Genomic DNA, 22203 nt, shown 5'->3' with positions numbered 1-22203 from the left:
TGTTCTGCTTCTCATCTTTGTTCGATGGTCCAGAGTTTTTGCTTGAACTTGGTTGTTTTAATAAAGGCCTAGCCTGAGTAGCCACAAACTTTTAAAGCACTCCCGAGATGTCAGTGTTCTTTGCCATTAGACTCTGTAAAACTGTTTCCGGTCTGACCTAATGTGAAATGATGGCCAGGTGGGAGCCTTATTATCCTAAGTGGACGTCCCAGGAACATGCTTCACGCACCCCACGGGCTGCGCACCGGCGCAATCTGTCACCTGCTGTGTCCACTGAACACAGCGGATGACAGATCAGTGAACAAGCCCGCTGCCGGTACCATGTGATTGCTGTGACTAATTACAGCAGGTCACATGACGATTGCACACAATGAAAGGCTTTGATTCATGTCATTCATTGTGTACTGTTGTGTCGATCTCTGTGGTTGGTCGGAGTAATCACATGGTATAGACAGGACCAATCACAGTCCATCTGTAACATGTGATTAGCTGTGGCTAATCACAATAGTAAATACTGAATGAAGAGATTTCATTCAGAAAAAATGGTTGCTTATAACAGTGAAATTTACTGTTGCAAACAATCATAGTGCATAAAAAATTCTGATTACATTGTCAGAATTAATAATAAATTAATAATATCTCGCTGTGCCTCCATTATGTCAGAATGTTTATACTGCTCTGAATATAACAGTGTCTATTTATGGTTAATAATAAGCAAAGATCTATGAGGAAGGAGAATCTTCACTTATGTCCATAAATCAATATGTAGCGAATTCTTTTTATTGATTAATTTCTTTTTAAAAGCATATACCAATCTTAGTGAAAACAGTCTACAGTATGGAATATATATAAGAATAATTATTCACCAGACGTGTAATCACGATAAATGATCAGACTTGAGATGACACAAAAAGATAACTTTACAAAAATATAAACTTCAAACAATGCAATGTGATTGGTAGCTCAATAATGAAAGTAAAAATAAAGCAAGATTAAGTTTTCTCCAGGTATAGTAGAAACCATATTTAAATGTTCTATATAATCAGACCACAATTGTCTGCGCAATGCACAACCTGATAGTCACTCCACTGCAGATGAAGCGAGAATAGGTAATGCAAAACGTGAGACTAATACGCCAATATGCGCTAAATCTGATATTAACCGGTTGCCGACCGCCGCACGACTATACACTGCGGCGGTCAGCCCCGGCCAGGCAGAGTGACGTATCGATACGTCACTCGCCTGTCACTGACTTGCGAGCCTATTGCGGGCGGGCGCGCGCCCGCCGCGGCTCGTTCACAGACAAGTCAGTGCGTGTGACCGGCGGACTCGATGTCCGCCAGTCACACTACGATCGCTCCTGTGAAGGGAGAAAGACAGAGCGGCTTGTGTAAACAAGCTGCCTGTCAGTTCTCCCTGTGTAAAAGTGAAGATCTGACCGTTCTACTATGTAGAACTGTTGATCTTTGCTTTTACACCAATAGCAATGTCCCTGCACAGTTAGAATCACGCCCCTAGGACACACTTAACCCCTCCCTGTCCAATAAAGTTAACCCCTTCCCTGCCAGTGTCATTTTTGCAGTAACAGTGCATATGTATAGCACTGATTACTGCAGTAATGTCACTGGTACCCCCAAAAGTGTCAAAAATGTCAGTCAAGGGTCCGATCTGTCCGCCGCAATGTCGCAGTACTGAAAAAAAATCGCAGATCGCCGCCATTACGCGTTAAAAAAAAACCACCAAAAATCTTTCCCTTTGTTAGTAAATGCGATAACTTTTGCGCAAACCAATCAAAATACGTTTTTTGCGATTATTTTTACCAAACATAGGTAGCATATAACAAATTGGCCGAAAAATGTTAAAAAATTTTGATTTTTACATTTTTTTGGGGGGAATTTCATATAAAAAAATGTGAAAAATATTGTTATTTTTGCAAAATTTACGCTCTTTTTTTGTTTATAGCGCGTGATCAAAAAATCGCACAGGTGATCAAATACCACCAAAAGAAAGCTCTGTTTGTGGGGAAAAAAAGGACGTCAAATTCGTTTAGGTACAGCGTCGCACGACCGCGCAATGGTCCGTTAAAGTCACGCAGTAAAAAATCGCAAAAAAAACCCTGGTCCTTTAGCAGCCAAATCCTCCGGGGCTTAAGTGGTTAATAAAAAATGTTATAAAAACGAAAATCATCTCTTTCGAGAAAAATATACATATGGTTTATACGGCTGGGATTGTACTCTTGTTACCCTTTAGCATGAAATGTAAAACATTTAAGGAAGTACATAAACAATATTGAATAATAATCAAATAATTAGCAAGGCATATTTACCATATTTAAAATGGCTGTTAGCTTTAAATAGTTGTTACCAGGTTCCTTAAGATGGCTGCATTTCCAAGATGGTGGCCAATTAGGGAGGAGTTTCGTTTGGCGTCCCTCAAAGGTTCAGATACATGATGGAGCGAAATGGAGTCTGTATAGATGACTCTATGCATAGCTGTAGTAGCGTGTATGTTTTATGTGCGATGTATATTGGGCAAAATGTCATGTGTCTCTCTCATCTGGGCTTTTATATGGTATAGAACAATTACCATAAGTTAAACCCAGAGGGAGTAACATGATCCCCATTGGTTGGAACATCTTATTCATTAACTGGTGATGTCATAGGGTGACACCTCTTGGTCAACCAGTATATCAAAATCAAATGATGATATCTCCATATTTAAGAGTATCATAAAATAACATAAAAAGTATCCATGCTCTCATCTATTACATGTCCATTTAATATCCACCAGGTATCTGAATAAAGAATTAATCTTGGTAACACCATTCTAATATTTAATATATCTTATTTAAAATATATTGTATTTTACTTTTTAACCCAAAACTTCAATTACCGTAGTAGCATTCAGTGACCAGTGATGGCAGTATTGCATTGCTCTTAGGTTCAGTATATAGCAATATAGCAGCATTATTTATCTTCAAATAAACTTTGCACCTTATATTGACAGAGAGCTTACAATCCAGACCCCCTAGACTAAACACCTGGCAAGGCCAGAAAAGTTTTATGATGCTTTACCACTTACAAGAGCTTATTTACTGAAGCCTTACTAAAGATGCAGTGATGAGTCATCAAAATCAGTAAAGTTAGAATTTAGCAAAATATGAAACAATTATAATATATAACAGTTTTCTACATATCTATGTATATTATTCATATATATATTTCATTGTTAATATTCCCTTACATATAAGATTATACGTATCAGTTAATCTTATTTTTAAATGGGTCCAAAACACAGAAAATACTGACTTGTTTTATGATCCCACACAAACAAGATTACCTTGGTATACTGTCAGCTAGTCTTTGTCTAAAGAAAGTCAACAGACTATTTAATTATTATCTTAGGTCAACACAGCCTGTCTGGGTTAAACCTGTTGAATAGACACCTTTCTGTTAAAGGATATTTAACCTTTCAGTAACCTGACAAAAATGGATGTCATTGCTTCATATACAGAACAAAATATGACATTTAATTTCTTCTTATTAAATTTAACCTCCCCAAATAACCCTGACAACATTTTCAGAGAAGTACAGTATCACTATGGTAACACTGTATTGCTCTAGTCACAGTATGTAAAAAACTAAGGAAAAAAAATGTAATAAAAAAAAATATATATATTAGGTTGAAAACAATTGAATAATTTTCCCTGATCACTGCCACAAAAGGTTTTATGATGACGCTGTAATGCACTAGTGACAGTATGCATTAAATAAAAAATTGTGAAAAAATGTTTTTTTTTTTAATTTCTTCATTTTCCAAACAATTGTGACAAAAAAATACAACTTAAAAAAAACGACTTTCCAAAAAGGGGTCATTTGGGGGTATTTGTACTGTTCTGGCATTTTCGGGCCTCAAGAAATGAGGTCGTCAGTACATAAGGATTTATCAATTTTCAAATATAGGTCTATACAATACCATTGTTTTCAGATATATACCATAGTTTGTATAACTTTCCTACAGACTAAATAATATACACTGATTTGGGTGATTTCCACCAAAAAAATTTAATACATTTTGACCTAAATATATGAAGAAAGATTATTTATTTGTAAAAGATTACTTATTTTTTAATGTTATAACAGAAACTGAGAAAAACTTGTTTTTTTCAAAAGTTTCTGTCTTTTTTGTTTATTCATCAAAAAATAAAAAAAAAAAAGCAATGAAAAAATATTTGTGTGAAAAAATGAAAAAAAAAAATGTCATATGGGTGTAGCATGACCATGCAATTGTCATTCAAAGTGTGATAGCGCTGAAAGCTGAAAACTGGCCTGGGCAGGAAGAGGGTGAAAGTGCCCGGTTTTGAAGTTAAAAAGAGACTTGTTAAATACCCCATGGGACCCGGTTTAAATAGCACTTGCCCCTCTGCTGTAGTTTAGAAATAAGATATAATTTTTATTTCAATTAGTGCTGTTTGTAACCCCACCCCCAGCAGAGCCCACATTATGGACATTGCTATAGGGATAGATACAGGCAGCACTAAAACGACAGCCCCTCTCTGTTTTGCAGTTCTCCTTGCTGTTTAAGCCAGTTCCTCCACTGTTTCCATTGTGCTGTGAAAAGAAGGAGCCCGCAATCTCCCTAAGCCTTGGGGGATTACTACAATAGCAGCATGTGGGTTGTGTTGTGAGTGATGGTCACTCACAAAGCTGACAGCAACACAAGCCAGCAGCTATTATACTAGTCTTTTGTTGACAGGTTCTTGTCAGGTATCACTAACCAAATTGATCCTGCAGGTATGTCGGCAATCAACGCCCCCTTGGCGCTGGAGGAACTGCACTCTGCCGTCAGATCCTTTAGGCAAGGCAGGACCCCGGGCTGCGACGGTCTCCCAGCGGAGCTCTATGTAGCGCTGTGGGATCTCGTTGGCCCGGACCTGCTCGAGCTGTACGAGGAGATGGTGGTGGAGGGCACAATGCCTCCGTCGCTGAGGGAGGGGATGATCACGATTTTGTATAAGCGTAAGGGGGAGAGAGGGGATCTGAAAAATTGGCGTCCCATCTCTCTCTTGAACGTGGACTACAAAATCCTCGCCAAGGTTCTGGCCAACAGGCTGAAATCTGTCATCGGACAGATCATCCACCCGGATCAGACTTGTGGCATTCCTGGTCGCAGGATTGCGGACAGCCTTGCGCTTGTCCAGGACACGGTCCAGTACATTCGAGGCCGCCGTGTGCACGCGGCCCTGGTCAGCCTTGACCAGGAAAAGGCCTTTGACCGTGTCTCCCATGAGTTTATGTGCAGAGCTCTGCGCAGGTTTGGTCTTGGGGACATGTTTTGTTCGTATGTGAATGTGATGTATAATGACATTTGTAGTACGGTGCTGGTGAATGGCTGGAAAACTGACCCTTTCCCTGTTCTCTCTGGGGTCAGACAAGGCTGCCCTCTCTCACCTCTGCTTTTTGTTTGCTGTATAGAGCTCTTTGCCGAATGCATCCGACAGAACCCAGAGATCAGAGGGATCACCGCACCGGGACCGGACAGAAGGGTTGTCAAGTGCTCACTCTACATGGACGACGTAACGGTGTTCTGTGCTGACCAGCGCTCCATCGACTCGCTCATCCAGACCTGTGAGGACTTCGGCAAAGCTTCAGGGGCAAAAGTCAACTGCGGGAAGTCAGAGATCATGCTCTTCGGAAAGTGGTTCCTGCCTTCTTCTGCATCCATCCCTTTCAGCATCAAGGCGGACTTCATCAAAATTCTTGGAGTTTGGTTTGGAGCAGAGGGCGCAGCCCTGAAGTCTTGGGAGGAGAGACTGTCCAAGATGAGACAAAAGTTTGGACTATGGAGCCTCAGAGAACTCACCATCGAAGGGAAAACACTGGTACTCCGCAGCGAGATCCTCCCTGTGTTGCAGTACCTCGCCCAGGCCTGGCCCCCCCGGGTTAACACCTGCAAGGCCATCACCAGGGCGGTGTTCCACTTCATCTGGGGCTCCAAGATGGACAGAGTGAAGCGAGCAGTCATGTTCAAGGAACCCCTCAAGGGCGGTAAGGGCGTGCCCGACATCGCAACATTACTGGGGGTGTTCTTTGCCTGCAACTGCATCCGCAGAACTTTGATTGACAGAACTTCGGACTCTGGAGGCAACTCCATGTCCCGTTTTTTCCTCCTGCCTCTCTGGAGGTCCCTTGGATGGGACAAATGGGACAGCTCCATCCCCTACAACTGGGACACTCCTTGGTACTACTTGGACACTTTCAAGTTCATCAAGGAGCTGGGGCTGCATGGAGTTAAGCCCGACTTGTGGAAGCCAAAAACTATCTACAAGTTGATCAGAGCATCGGACATTGCTGAGACTGTTCCAGGCCTCCCTTCAGCCACTTGCAAAGTGGTCTGGAGGAATGTTTCTTCAAAGAGACTCACCAACAGGCATAAAGATCTGGCGTGGATGGCTGTCCAGGGGGGTTTGCCACTCAGGACATTTATGCATGCCAGAAACTTGTGCAGATACAGGCACTGCCCCTTTTGTATCATCCATGAGGAAACGTCTTTCCACGTTTTCTGGGAGTGCTCATTTGCACAGAACCTGTTGAGGGCCTTGGAACCTGAACTTAGAGACTTTGTTCCACAGACTGCCATCACACATTTTGCTGTGCTGAATGGACTTTTTCACGGAACATTTTCCCAGGAGGACATTGACAACGCCTGGCGGGTGTTGTGCTGCTTTAAGGATGCTTTATGGTGCGCCAGAAAGCGCCTTATCCACCAGCGGGAGAGGATATCCATCAAGGACTGTCACAGACTGGTTCACAGTCTGCTCAGAGACTATAACCTGATGGATCTCATGGAGGAAGAGGAGGTCTGAAGATTTCCCCTTCCCCCACTCTCCCTTGTGTGTCTTTGTCCATTCAATAAAGCTTCGGGCCTGTGATTTCATTCCCCTCCCCTTACCCCCCCTCTCCCACCCCCCATCACACCTGTTGCTTTTTTGAAATGTTTTAGTATTGATACAGTTTGAGTAACGTAACGTATAGACACTGTTATTTAGTTTCATGCTTCAGGGGTATTGCGGCGTCATGCATGATGTGATGGCACGGGGTATCCTTACTCCGCACACCACATCAGGCATCATACCGCAGAATGAATGTATGTGATTGAATGTATTTATTAGTATGACCGGAAATGTATTGTAATGTAGTGTATTTATGCGCTGCGTCGCAGTACAGGGGAGAATGTACCCCGACAAAAGTATTGTTTTTTGTATATCTTTTATGCAAATAAAGATTACATTTTCAACCAAACTAGTCTTTTGTTGAAAAATGTAGTAGCTGCCAGCGTATGTTTTTGTGAATGACAGCACTCTTCTATAGCCGCCATCATTCACATACCATAAGCAGTCCGTTATTACTATAGTCACCACCTCCAAACTAGCTGGTAGCTTTATGCATGTATGTATGTATTTTGTGATATTAATACACATTTTGCTGATAAAATTGTTCATTCTGTGTATTTTGAAAAGGTCAGTCAGTACTGTTTGCTGATACTTGTATCACTGAGATATGTGAAGTTCATGTATTGTATGCTGGGACGTTTTCTGAGATAAGATAAATGCAAATGTGTATTGGACCAAATCCATGACTATATGTCATCAGCGCATCTGCACGGTGTACTCTGCAAGTTTGCAAATAAATAATCTTTCTTCATAAATTTAGGCCAAAATGTATTCTTCTACATAAAATAACCCATAACCAGTGTTTATTGTTCAGTCTGTAGGAAAGTTATAGCATCTACAAACTATGGTATATATCTGAAAATTGATCAATCCTGACCAGGCCCAGACTGGGACAAAGAATAGGCCCGGGCATTTTGGACTGAGCAGCCCATTTTACAGCTAAAATTACAAAAAATTACAACCGTTTTTTCGATGTCTTTTAGTTTTATTTGGCCGGCTTCAGTCATTGTAAGCCCTGTATGCTTTAACCTCTTGCCGACCACGCAATAGTTGGATGACGACTACAGCCTGGCCGGCCAGGGTGTCATATGACGTCCTCCCATGATTGCATCCACCGCACACCCACTGCGGCGTGTGGGTGCCACGCTTTGTGATCACTGTGTCCTCTGGACACACCTAATCACAGATCGAGATAAAGAGCCAATCAGCGGCTCTTTACCATGTGATCAACAGTGCCCACGGGTGCTGCCAATCAGAGCCTACCAATGCCTCTTCATCAGTGTCACCTATCAGTGCTGCCAATCAGTGCCCATTAGTGCCTCCTCATCAGTGTCTTCTATCAGTGCCCACTACCAATGTGCCTATCAGTGCTCCTATCAGTGCAGCCTCATCAATGCCGCCTCATCAGTGCCCATCATTGAAAAAATCTACCTGTTTACAAAGTTTTATAACTATGAAAAGGGTTTTTTTTTTTTCAAAAGGTTTGGTCTTTTTTAGTTTATATCGCAAAAAAATAAAAAACATTACACTGTTTGCTGAGACTTGTAGTCCCAGCAAGCTTCAGGGGAGCCCCAGCATCCATACAATCCCAGGTCACAGCGCTGTAGGAATGTCAGATATGTTAAAGAAAGAGTCTGTACAGCAGCAATGCAGCACCTACTTTCAAGGTAACGGGCAGGCCAGTCCCCAAAAGCTCCCCCCTTCCTCTTCACAGCAACCACCTAAACTCCGATCCCACCATCAGCAATGCCAGATGCAGCTCTTTTCCCTCAGCCTGACTGACCCGCGCTCTGCCACAGGTCTCGCGTTTGCTGAAGCCCTGCCCTCCTCTGCAGCCAAACAAGGGAAGCTGTAGGAGGAGACAGCCTGTGACCTGAACTCTCCGCTCCCGCAATACTGAAAAGGAAACACAGTGGAGCGGGCTGAGGAGTTTGCGCAGGGCGGGCTGATGCAAACATTATTGTCTCGTCCACACAGCCTTATGCTGGCGCCTGTTGTCACATTAGCGAGCCCCTATTAGTAAATGCTGCCTGGCGGCCCCGGCCCACCGGGCTGGTGCCCGGTGTGCCCTATGGCCAGTCCGGGCCTGTTCCTGACGTACCGACGACTTCAGTTCTTGAGGCCCAAAAATGACAGGACAGTACAAATATCCCCTTTTCAGAAAGTAGACACTCTGAGGTATGAGGTATATAGTATGAGGCATGTGAAGATTTTGAAGTTGTCATTTAATGTGACAATTTTTTGGAAAATTAAAAATTTTTTTTTTCACAATTTTATTTTCATACTGTCACCAGTGCAGTACAGCATCCTTATATTACTGGTGTGGCAGTGATCAGGGACACTGGCTGGTGACAGTGTGTATAAAAAATAAATTAATAATTTTATTTAAAACATTTTAAGAGTCAGAACCAGATAGTCCAATTTTATATTGACAGAACCAATTTTATATTGACAGAACCAAAGCAGACTCCTGAAGGTTCAGAATCCAACCAAACTCCCTCAGAGTTCGCAGATCTGTCTCCAGTTGTCCATCCTAGCAGTTGGAGACTCCGCTCGCAGAGGAAAATCGTCCAGGTACCCCAGTACCACGATCCCTGCTGACTCAAACACCAAAGGTCCATGCCACAAACCGATAATGCTCCTCGCCCATGGCAAGACTACGGTAAGGAATCGTTGGTGACTGGCACATATTAGAATGTGCAGGTAGGCATCCTTGATGATAGAAGGGAGAAGAAATCCCCCTGACCTAGGGACGCCACTACCGTGTGAATGGACTCCATGCAGAACTTCTGTATTTACACTAGCAGTTTAGTGCCTTGAGGTCCAGAATTGGATGTACTTTGCTTTCCTTCCTGGGAACTGTAAAGAGTTTTGAGTAAAAATCCCTGAAAACGTTCCAAAATAGGAACAATCACCCCTTGAAGGAACAAGTCTTGCACTACCCTAAAGGGACACGTAAGTGATCTGGGGAAGGGTGCAGGTTGGAAGGTAAGAACCTTTCTGGAGGATAAGACCGTACTCGATCTCGTAGCCTGACCGAATAACTTCGTGGACCCACGTGTCCTATACTAGAGAGGTCCATGGACCCGGAAACCAGCGAAGACATCCCCCCACCCCAGATATGGGTGAGGGCGCCCCTATGCAGAGGCAGCCTTGTCCACATGTCTGGAAGAGCCCACTGCTGGCTTGCCAGACCAGGTCTTCTTGAAACCTCTGGTGGAGGCCCTGACTTTTGATCTCTTGTCTTGTAACCCTGAGAGACGAAAAAAACCTCTTCTGAGCCAAGGAGAATGGCCCACGTCTTTTCATGCACAGCTAGAGGAGCAGAGGAATCATCCTCACTATCTGAGCACTCAGGGTGCATAGAAGCAGACCCAGTAGGGTCGCTATATATTAAGCTCACCAGGAAACCATAACAATCAGGGGAGGTCACCAACTGCGGCAGCCGGCAGCATGCACACACCCTAGGCGTAAGTACAGAATCTCATATATATATATATATATATATATGTGTGATTCTGCACAGGAGGGCCACCCTGTAGCAGTATATCTATTATGGGGTGGTCCTTAAGTGGTTAAATAGACTACAAGGACCTTCCTGCATGAAGTCTTGTCCTACATATAAGCCCAAACCTGAGCATTTGGACAGCTGCTAGGCTGCAAAAATCATTTACTTTTAATATTTATATACTAAGAAAAAACACACTTGTTGCTAAAGAAGAATAACACTAGATGAGTGGAGCTTTGACATTTATTAAGATACCTTCAAAAATTTAGTGAACAACATTGAAACAGAAAACAGCAACATAAACTGCAATTTTACTTTAATAAAGATACAACTAGAAAGGAATACAGTTTTACTATAAAGCAAAGAAATATAACTAATAATAATCTAATTAAGCCATGTCATGGCATTCCTCAAAGATGTAGCACAAACAACAGTGGTGATGATACGCTATATGCTGACAGTGGAGTGATGAAATGAACTATATCGTTTTATGTATGAGGACTTACACTATCTTCTAATAAAAATAAAATGGAAAAAATGTAGTTGCAGAAAACATCTGTTCAAAAAAGTAAATGCAGTTTCTTGTTAGAACACCCATGTGCAACTAAAACTAACAAAATAACAACACTTTATTTTTCAGAATCTTCTTTTCTCTGCCAGCAACGCTCTATTAGTAGGATGAAAGGAGAAATGTATTAGCATTTATTTGTAAAACTTAAAGGGGAACGTAACATTGAAATGCAAACTTTACATGTATCAATTAGGCAGCAAAGCCAAAGCACATTATTATTTTTATTTGATTAAAAAAAAAAAAAAATCTGTCTTATTACACTTTTTCTGTGTATAGTAAAAAAAAAAACAGCTCTATTTGCATTAATCACCTACTTTCTGATGCAGTCCCCCACATTCATTTATTTCTGCCACCAGATACCTCTAGACTATGCCCAGGGCTATTTACTAGGGAAATACTGTTAATGCAGGGCATGGGGGGGGGGGGGGGGGACATTACTATGGCAACCTGAACTCACAGGAGTTGATTTACTAAAACTGGATGGTGGGAAATCTTGTGCAGCTCTGCATAGAAAGCAATCATCCATTTTTTTGTCAAAGCGTATTTTAACAAGCTGAAGTTAGAAGCCGATTGGCTACCATGCACAGCTGCACCAGATTTTGCATTCTCCAATTTTAGTAAATCAACCCCACTGTGTAATGTTGCAGAGAAAGGTGTTGAGGACAAGCCAGTACTGGAGAAAAGGTGAAAAAGACTGTGCATGTTAGATGACCTGCCTGAAAAGTGCACTGGTATAAACCAAGCCTGCATAGTAAAGCAGTTTAAAGTATATATTTTGAAATGCAAATGCTCTAAAATCTAAAATTGCCAGATTAAAATTGCCCATGCATGCATTTTTCCTAATCTGTGTTACCTTTTGCATTATCTATATGTGATAAAGGCAAAGTTACCATCTAGAAATGATACAATCATTCCCTCAAAAGAAGTTCTCTGTAGAAATTGTCCTTATTCTTTGCCAGGAATTTTGCATGCAATAGGGTATTTCTGTCCCTTCCTTATCCCCCCTTTCTTCTGCTCTTTTATTAGCCAATTGTTACTTGTTTAACTAAATGTAATGGTCAATCAAATGATAAGAGAAAACACAGGTCATTGGGAAGAGTCACAGTGTTATGTGCAGTGAGGGTCTCTGCCCTTTATGTAAATTTGGGTGCATAATGACAGAATAACAAGTTCGAAAGCATACGGCCCCTGGGCTGAGCAGCCAGAAGAGCTGAAACCAAGAAGTTATAGAAAATGTCAGGTCCTGCAGCCATGTCTGCACAGCAACCTTAGACCTTCTAGAAAAGAAACGAAGATACAGTTTTGCAATTGTAAATACAGTGCCTCGCAAAAGTATTCGGCCCCCTTGAACTTTGCGACCTTTTGCCACATTTCAGGCTTCAAACAAAGATATAAAACTGTAATTTTTGTGAAGAATCAACAACAAGTGGGACACAATCATGAAGTGGAATGAAATTTATTGGATATTTAAAACTTTTCTAACAAAAAAAAAAAAGAAAAATTGGTCGTGCAAAATTATTCAGCCCCCTTAAGTTAATACTTTGTAGCGCCACCTTTTGCTGCGATTACAGCTGTAAGTCGCTTGGGGTATGTCTCTATCAGTTTTGCACATCTAGAGACTGAAATTTTTGCCCATTCCTCCTTGCAAAACAGCTAGAGCTCAGTGAGGTTGGATGGAGAGCGTTTGTGAACAGCAGTTTTCAGTTCTTTCCACAGATTCTCGATTGGATTCAGGTCTGGACTTTGACTTGGCCATTCTAACACCTGGATATGTTTATTTGTAGATCTCTGCAGTTCATCCAGGGGGATCATGGGCCTCTTGGCTGCATCTCTGATCAGTCTTCTCCTTGTATGAGCTGAAAGTTTAGAGGGACGGCCAGGTCTTCGTAGAATTGCAGTGGTCTGATACTCCTTCCTTTTCAATATTATCGCTTGCACAGTGCTCCTTGTGATGTTTAAAGCTTGGGAAATCTTTTTGTATCCAAATCTGGCTTAAACTTCTCCACAACAGTATCTCGGACCTGCCTGGTGTGTTCCTTGTTCTTCATGATGCTCTCTGCGCTTTAAACGGACCTCTGAGACTGTCACAATGCAGGTGCATTTATACGGAGACTTGATTATCATCATTAATCATTTGAGTCAACATTGGATCATTCAGAGATCCTCATTGAACTTCTGGAGAGAGTTTGCTGCACTGAAAGTAACGGGGCTGAATAATTTTGCACGCCCAATTTTTAAGTTTTTTATTTGTTAACAAAGTTTGAAATATCCAATAAATTTCGTTCCACTTCATGATTGTGTCCCACTTGTTGTTGATTCTTCACAAAAAAATTACAGTTTTATATCTTTATGTTTGAAGCCTGAAATGTGGCAAAAGGTCGCAAAGTTCAAGGGGGCTGAATACTTTCGCAAGGCACTGTATATGCACTATGTTTAACCCTCAATTTCAAATTGTTTGCATAAAAAGGAAATCATTTTGCTTTAAACTGAACCCTGAGCGCATACAGTAGGTAAAGTTTACTGTAGGCATTTCAAGGATCTACTGTCAATTTAGGCTGGAGCATGCCTTTGATGTTCTAAAAATAATGCAAAAGTTAAGGTATCTTGAGACTTACATTCACTATCTTTCTTGTCCTGCTGTTTAAACTTCAGTCTAAGCCGTTCATTTTCGAGCACATTCTGTTTAATAAGGTCCATTACAATGTCTTGGTTCTTTTGCTGGATACAAAGATAGTAAATTAAATGCACTGCTATCAACAACCACACTGAAGAGCAAACAGGTGAAAAAGAGAAGGGTCTCTGGAAACAGTGGTTTATTCTTGCCATCTCTACAATGATGTCAAAATAATTATTTAGGTTGTGCAGTCTACATGAGAAGAACCTGGAGAAAATATTTCCTTTGTGATTCCTTTTGATTATTCTCACACTGTAACCTCTGAAACCATAACGGATGAACCATGCAGTGTACTGTGTATTAGAAAGTTCCAAAGGAGACTTTTCAGTCATCTTTAAAGGCTCCATTCACACTTGTAGGACTCCAAAGTTGCGCTGACATATATGAATGGTTATCATTGGAAACGACTTGCCATGTGACTTTGATGTCCAAAGTTGCATGACAAGTGGCACAAGTGTTAATGGAGACTAAAGTGATTATAAACCCTCAATTGTTTTTCTTTTAAAATTATAAAAATGTCATACTTACTTGCTCTGTGTAATGGTACTGAAATATGTTACTGTTGCTACTAATGCATACTACATTATACCTCAAAAACTATTAACCGATTTTTCATTGATCATTTGTATCATCATGTTTAGGAACAAACAAACATTAAAATAAAAAAAATAAAAAAGAAAGGAAAATAACCCCTTCCACCCCAGTTTTTATTGCTGTTTGTGTCACTGTTGGTGAGATGCATACTTTCTGTGTCCTGATGGTCTCTATCTTCCAAACTTCCAATGAGGTTACAAGAAGTGAAGGGAAATGTCCCCCCATGGGACACAGATGGAAAAAAAAGCTGACAGGGTATTTAATTATTACTTTTTCTATTGAAACCACAATACGTTTTGTAGATATATGTCACTTGTAAGTAAGAATTACTTTTTTACACTGCACAAATTTGTGTTTATTAACCACTTGCCGACTGCCTAACGTAGATCTACGTCGGCGGTCAGCCCCTCACAGGCAAAGCGACGTAGGTCTACGTTGCTAGCCTGTGAGGCTCTGGGGAGCGAGCGCGTGCCGCCGGAGATGCACTTCCGCTCACTCATGGACCCCCCCGCGCGCGAATGCCCGGCGGACCTGCTGTCCGCCGGGCACTCGCGATCATTCGTTAGAGCGGGAAAAAGGCAGGCGGCTAATGTAAACACAGCCGCCTGTCATTCTCCCCTGTGTAAGAATGGAGATCACACGGTTCTACTACGTAGGATCGTTGATCTCTGTTCTTACACAAGTAGCCACATCCAATCACAGTTAGAAACACGCCCCTAGGGACACACTTAACCCCTCCCTCTCCAATAAAGTTAACCCCTTCCCTCCCAGTGTCATTTTTACAGTAACAGTGCACATGTATAGCACTGATTACTGTAGTAATGTCACTGGTAACCTCAAAAGTGTCAAAAATGTCAGTCAAGGGTCCGATCTGTCCGCCGCAAAAAAAACACAAAAAACGCAGATCGCCGCCATTACGCGTTAAAAAAAAATGACAAAAATCTTTCCCTTAGTTAGTAAACGCAATAACTTTTGCGCAAACCAATCAAAATACACTTTTTGCGATTTTTTTTTTACCAAAAATATGTAGCAGAAAAAAAATTGGCCTAAAATGTTAAAAAATTTTGATTTTTAAATTTTTTTGGGGAATTTCATATAAAAAATTTGAAAAATATTATTTTTGCAAAATTGACGCTATTTTTTTGTTTATAGCGCATGATCAAAAAATCACACAGGTGATCAAATACCACCAAAAGAAAGCTCTGTTTGTGGGAAAAAAAGGACGTGAAATTAGTTTAGGTACATCGTCGCACGACCGCGCAATTGTCCGTTAAAGCAACGCAGTGCCGAATCGCAAAATAGGCCCTGGTCAGGAAGGGGGTAAAATCTTCTGGGGCTTAAGTGGTTAAAGAACTAAACCCTCCTTCCTCTACAGACAAAAATGCTGCATTCTTAGCCTATGTTTGACCTTCAATTATATATATATATTGTTATAGCCCTTGCATGTTCACACATTGTGGGAACACAGAACAGGTTGGTACAAGTGCTGACATAACTGATATACACTGTTATAAAAATCTGACAAGTCTTCTAATTTTCCTACAGTACCCTGTATGTACAGTAGGTGCTAATGGGTGAAAGTTTTTAATTTTTGTCCTAAAATAATAATGCTGTTTGTTTGCACTGTCTTTTGTAAAACAAAATCAGCATCCTTGCATTTGGAAGGTGCACTGGGGCACACATTACTGAAACATAGATATGAAGCCAGCCTGAATGTTTAGTGCTCAGAAGTGTAGAAATATTCTCTCATCCATTGAGGGACCCAGGAAGTCTTTTCACTTTGGTTCTACTTCTGCCTATAGGAGGATTGGATACTGGTAAACAAAAACCTGTAGGTCAGCCCATGATAACCCATCCTACTACCAGCATGACTGTTAGTGTTCTAGGAGAATGATCATCTTTTTTCAGCTATGCTGTTAAAACAATAGCCACTCTTTTTGCCAGGATTTTTTTCTTATTTTTTTCTTAAATTTTCCTGATTTAAAAGTCTTCTCTACATCCGGGCCCCACTGGACCAGAAGTTGCAGGGCTAGCCTGGAAGTGACCTATGGGCACTGAGTTCTGCATAAAGAGCTGGTAATAGGTTAGCCGCAGAGTGCATTCCAGGTCTAGAGTATTGTCGCGGTCTTTGCCCTGTCTCTGATGGTTCACTCTGTATGTAGGCTGATTAGGATGAGCACACAGAGCTATTTCATATGTTAAATCACTAGGGGCATTTAAATACTCACTTATCGCTGGTTACGATTACTTAAGGGGTGTCCAAAAGGAGTCAGCTTGGAGGGACTGAACACTGACATTATCTGCTGAATAGAGCATGTAGCGCGCGCACTCTCCCATCATTCAGCATCGAAGAAGCAACTGTTCATGCCTTGGCAAGAACCACGTGGAGCTTCAATCTTTGGTTCGCTCCTGCAGTGACATTGGTTATCTTGGTCACCTCTGACCACCAGCTGCTTAGGCTTTGTGAGTTCTTGAGTCCTTCCCTTGTATACTAAGCTTAATTTTCTTACTACTATGAGACCGCATCATGTCTTTATCTAGACACCGAGAGGGCAGTCCTGCTGTGGTGGGTGACCCCAGCTTCCACTGCACTTATGGATCTGAGAATGTTTGTTCCATGCTCTCTGAAAAGTGTCAGAATCCTGTTACCATACAATTATTGGATGTATCTGGTCCTCAAAGTCCTTCTTAGTTCTGCAGGTTGAGCCTAAGTTCCCTGCTTTGTCAGCCAGGGTCTCTACTACAGGCAATATTTTGTGGCCCAATTCACCATTTTATGACTGGCTCTGGTCCTAGAGGTTCTAAGCAGACTCCTGAGCCTTCCCTTAGAGAGTCTCTAGCTGGTCTGCCCAGAGCCCCAGTGGGTTATGAGACATTATTAACAGTGACTATTTCTGACTCTGATTCTTAGTGGCTCCAATCTGTACTGGACAAGATTTTTTTGAGGGGCCACAGTCTTCTGCTAAAACTTCAGACCATTTCAAATAGGATTGATGTGGTGCGCACTACTATGAATATGAAGAATCAGTCTGCTATCTCCAGACTCTGGTCTTCCAGAGCCTCTGCTGCTGAAAAGGCCTTCCTATTATGCCTCTTTCACACGAAGGGTCTGATCAGGTCCCCCTGTCATTTTTTAAGCCTTCCTCCAATCTGATTCAGTCCGTTAAAAACAAACAAAAGGGGATCTGTTCCCCTCGGTCTAGGTCAAGGGTGCTCAACTTGTGACCCCCCAGCTGTTGCAGGAACTACAAGTCCCATCATGCATCTGCCTTTGGGAGTCATGCTTGCAACTGTCAGCCTTGGACTTGTAGTTTCGGAGCAGCTGGACGGCCACAGATTGGGAACCCATGGTCTAGGCTGATCAGAGGGCAGTCAGGTGCAAACAGACAGTGGAGTCCGTTTACACCTGGCCACCAATAGAGCAGAGAAGGCTATGTCTGTGTCCACTCTACATGAAATGAGCTGACACAGATGGCTCATAAGCTTGCTCTGATTAGTAGGGAATCAGCGGACAAGTTCCCTGCTGGTCATAACAGAGTCCGCCCCGTGTGAAAGGGGCCATCACACTCTTCAAGGTCTTACTCTAAGGCAGTGATCCCAAACTGCGGCCAGGTCTGGCCCTTTGCTTCCCTTTTTCAGTCCTTGGGGCACTGTTCCTCCCACTGATATGAGGCACTATTCCTCCCACTGACATCAACAGTGGAGCACTATTTCTCCCAATGACACTAATGCTGGGGCTCTATTCATCCCAATTACACCAATGATGGGGCATTATTACTCAGAGACACCAACCATGGGGTGTTATTCTTTCCTGACACTACTGGGGTTTTTACCTTCCTCTGGATCAACTGTGGGTATAGGATTGCGTATATGGGATTGTATGGTTGTTGTTTTTTTTATTGGTTAAACTAGATGGACTTGTGTCTTTTTTCAACCTTACTGACACTGACACCAACACTGGGGCGCTATTCCTCCCACTGACCAGAACGATGGGGCACTATTCCTCCTCTTACTGATCCTGGGTGCCATGTTATTTATTTACCCACACTGGTCAGAAAGCCGGAGACAATTTGTATTCCCACTATTGGAGACCCCTACTCTAAGGAGTTTGGAAGCACCCGGAAATGCCTTTGACCCCCTGTTCCGCTCGCAATTTTCACATTATTTTGCATGTCATGCATAGGGCAGCCCTATGCTGCCTTACTGCATAACTGGCTCCTTCACTAACAAAACATATGGCTCTGATGGCTGGAGCCTTAAGCTGGAGCTATGATGGGCTGCTGGAAGCATCTCCAGTTGTCTCTCTTTATGTACTTTTGTCAATACACATGCACATGTGATTAAAGCGCTGGTCTGCAAACTAAGCATCTAAGCAGCACCTGACCCACATGGTCTTCAAGGGACAACATCTTTTTCAGATGGACCCTTGATACTACTATCATGGATGTCACTGGAGGCAAGATCACTCGCCTGCCTCTGTGTAACAAGTCTAGCAAAAAGTCTACTAAGTCTCCTCCTTTCCATTACATTACTCCTGGGGTTGTACATCCAAATCTCAAACCTGTTTCTCTAGCCACCTGAAAAGTCTGAAATAAGAAGCCTGCTAAATCCTCAGAAAAGTCTTCATTTGCATGAAGGTGTGTCTTGATGGGGGAGCATTTTTAAATCTTTGCCAACCACAGCATAGTTTACCCTTAAGCTGCCCAGATGCAAAGAGCGTTTCTTCAGAGATACAAACGAAATATCTAACACTCCCTTCAGCTTCTCGCCTTCAACCTGTGTCACCACACAAATAGGCGACCTACCTTTACCCCTTTAGTGGTTGTCTAGTCCCAGGTTTTATTGTCCCAGCTCCTGTGTCGGATTTATCTTAGAAGTTGCATTTTTTAAAGTTCTGTTATTCTTTCCCTTTTTCATAGAGACTTTCTGACTTTTGTAGTCAGCTAGGACATGCACTTACAGGTTCCCCGCCACCCAGTGATCTGAATTGTCAGTCTTGATCCGGCACCCCAACTGTTCTTCAGGGAACTGATCCCAGCTTTAGCCCTGGTGCATTCTCATGGCATCCCATTTTGGGATATTTAGGGACCTCCTCTGACAGAAACAGTTGGCATGGGCTCTCTTTGACATCATGTCTTTGACTTGACAGATGTCTGAATCGGTTAAAACCTGAATCTAAAAAAATCAGCCTTGAAATCCTCTTATTGCCCACAGACAACTTGGACCAGACTAGGTTTGGACTAGTCATGTTATTTGTCTTTTAGTCTGGGAGTTACCCATCTCTCTCAACTGTACATACAGCCCTGCATAAAAGCTAGGGTACATGAACATAGAAATAGGACAAGACAGACAGGAAAACACACATGCATGCATACAGTACTTCCTTCACATCCTGTAGTATCTTCTTTCTAAAGTAGTTATATTAACTAAAGTGACTAATACACGCATCTCACTGAGACGGGCATATACTGTAAATCTGCAGGCTCCTGAAGCCACAGAACCCAGATCTTGTCACATTTTTAGGGACAGGCACAACCAGTATAAAGCAGTTTACATTTAGGAATCACTGTATTGACAAGTTGACTGACCTTATCACAGACAGGCAGGCTTGTCTATGGAAGGCATTACAAAGGTCTATTAAAGGCCGGGTGTACTGGAGGATTTCTGTCCCCCTACTTGAGATGGGACACCTCGTTGGTATGCTATAACCTGCCTGGAACTGTGGCTTATCTACTAATAGGTCACTACCTGTGCAATCCGGCTCTGTAATATATTTTCATAATTGACTGTTTCCTTAGAGGTACACCAGGGGAAGAGGAAGTTGGTGCCTTACTATTGCCAGCAGTTGCCTGGACAGCTGGGATATAGGCGGCGTCCGCCTTGGTATTTAGCCTCAATGGGCTACAACCTTGCACAATATAAAAAGTGACCTCCTAATAAATTATTGAAGATGAGATAGATAGATACGCATATCCAGATGTACACATATACACGAATAAATGAGAAACTTAAGTGACATTATATGACCATTGAACCACAGAAGTGCCTCAAATTAGATGTCTTGCCGTAGCTCTATCATCCTCTGAGTCATTACACAAAGGAAATACCGGTCTGTCATGGTCTCTCTGGCCCTGAGGAAGCCATGAGCGAAACGCGTCGGCTTGCTGGGGACCTACACTGACCGCCTTCCACCTGAGACCTACCATCTTTCCCATATCGGTTTTTGTTTTTCCTTTATGGGTTGTATTTCTAATTAATATGACTCTGATGAATTGATTTTAATCGCTGATATACATTGTATTCACATGTGCATCCAGCTCATGTTTTTAATTTTGAACTAATAAAATGTATATATTTTTTTGAAAATGTTGGTTTTGTTGTGATCCTTCTCCTCCCACCAGCCCGCAAAGCCCCTCTTTTTTCTATCCATTATTTTTTGTCCACAGGCAGGTGGGGATTTTTCCAATTCAAAAAAATTGTTTTACAGCCATTGAAAGAGATTAGTTAAAACATGATCCTTAATGTGTTCGTTGGAGAAAGTCCTCAAAGATACTAAGTAAAAGAGTTTCACGAGTAAAGAGTAGACCAATTTGTCATTGAGAAAGATGTGTAAATGGAGTACAAAAGTGAGAAATCCTGATCAGAAGAGATTAAACCAGTGGGTGCCATAATTTTTACATCAGGGGCATTCCTCTTGGCCAAGATACAAATCTTTCTTAACTGCTCCAGGGTATAGTAAAGGTTTATAAACTTAAATTGAATTGACTTGTCTGCTGTGTTGGCATAATAGGGGTGATTTAATAAAACTGGAGAGTACAAATTGTGTGCATTACTGCATAGAAACCCATGTTTTATTGCCATAGCTTAACTGAACAAGCTGAAGTTCGAAGCTGATTGGCTACCATGCACAGCTGCACCAGATTCTGAGTGCTCCAGTTTTAGTAAATCTACCCTTTTAAAGCCTAGTTTGTTCCATCTCAGTCCAGGCATCTTTGGTTATAGTAGGTATGCAAGACACTCATTTATTTCGGGAGGTTGCCAAAGGATGCAGCCCAGCCAATTTTAAGAGATTGTAGATGTTAGTGACTGGCTTGTAATGATCAGAATCAAGTTTGTCAAGATTGTAAGTCTACCCAGAGGGGACCAAAGTGTTTTGCAATAGCATGTCTCAATAGAAGATATTTTAAAAGTCCTTGCGCCTAAGTTGTCTCTTATTTTTCAATTTTGCAATGTATAAATTCCTTGTGCAGGAAGAGATGTGACGGGTATTTCATTCCTTTTCTGGCTTACACCATGTCTGGATAGTCAGGCCCTGTTCACACCAGAGCGTTTTTCAGCCCGTAAAACGCTCATCTCTGAAGTCTCAATACGCCCAACAAGCAAAATCTTATTTATTTCAATGGCCCCTGTTCACATATGAGTGTTTTGTCAATGGAAGCAAAACGAGTGAAGCTCAAAAATTTATTTTTGACTTACCGTAAAATCCATTTCTCTGATATTCATTAAAGGACACAGCTCCTGATTCTTCTTAACCTTTGGGTTATACTGCCCCCCTGCAGGAGTAGGACACTATATGAGGAGTCCCAGGGGCATACACCCACACTCAGCTATAGGCATTTAGTTTTGTTACAAGCAGTGTCAGAAGAAAGCCAACTTCACAGAGGGATGGGTGCTGTGTCCGTCAATGAACATCAGAGAAATTGATTTTTCGGTAAATCAGAAATCCCATTTTTTTCTCTTTCGTTTGACCGACACAACTCCTGATTCTTCTTAACCATTGGGACATCCCAAAGCATTGTTAAACATGAGGGGTGAAAAAACAGCAGAAAAAAATTCCCAAGGCTAACCATAGCCAAACAGGTAACATGGAGCTCCAGCAAAACAACTGGAGCTCATCTGAAAAA

General features: G+C 41.9%; 2 protein-coding genes across 2 annotated transcripts in view; one reads left to right on the top strand and one right to left on the bottom strand.

The window, feature by feature from the left end:
- Positions 1-5367: 5367 nt before the first annotated feature.
- LOC309552647 (uncharacterized protein) lies at positions 5368-11738 on the top strand (the record flags this gene model as incomplete). Its single annotated transcript, XM_082253583.1, has 2 exons — positions 5368-6652; positions 11679-11738. The coding sequence occupies exons 1-2, from the start codon at positions 5567-5569 to the stop codon at positions 11736-11738; spliced, it is 1146 nt and encodes a 381-aa protein (XP_082109709.1). The 5' UTR covers positions 5368-5566.
- A 132-nt stretch (positions 11739-11870) lies between these two features.
- LOC309552646 (uncharacterized protein) overlaps positions 11871-22203 on the bottom strand; it is a gene marked incomplete at both ends in the record, with an annotated part of 68970 nt that continues 58637 nt past the window's right edge. Inside the window, 2 exons of the mRNA XM_082253582.1 lie at positions 11871-11896; positions 13647-13749. Coding sequence (XP_082109708.1) covers positions 11871-11896; positions 13647-13749 — 129 coding nt within the window. The remainder of the gene's footprint in view (positions 11897-13646; positions 13750-22203) is intronic.

Source organism: Pelophylax lessonae (assembly GCF_965119305.1).
Source record: "Pelophylax lessonae genome assembly, chromosome: 4".
Taxonomy (NCBI): Eukaryota; Metazoa; Chordata; class Amphibia; order Anura; family Ranidae; genus Pelophylax; species Pelophylax lessonae.
This window is presented reverse-complemented; position numbering and strand designations above follow the sequence as displayed.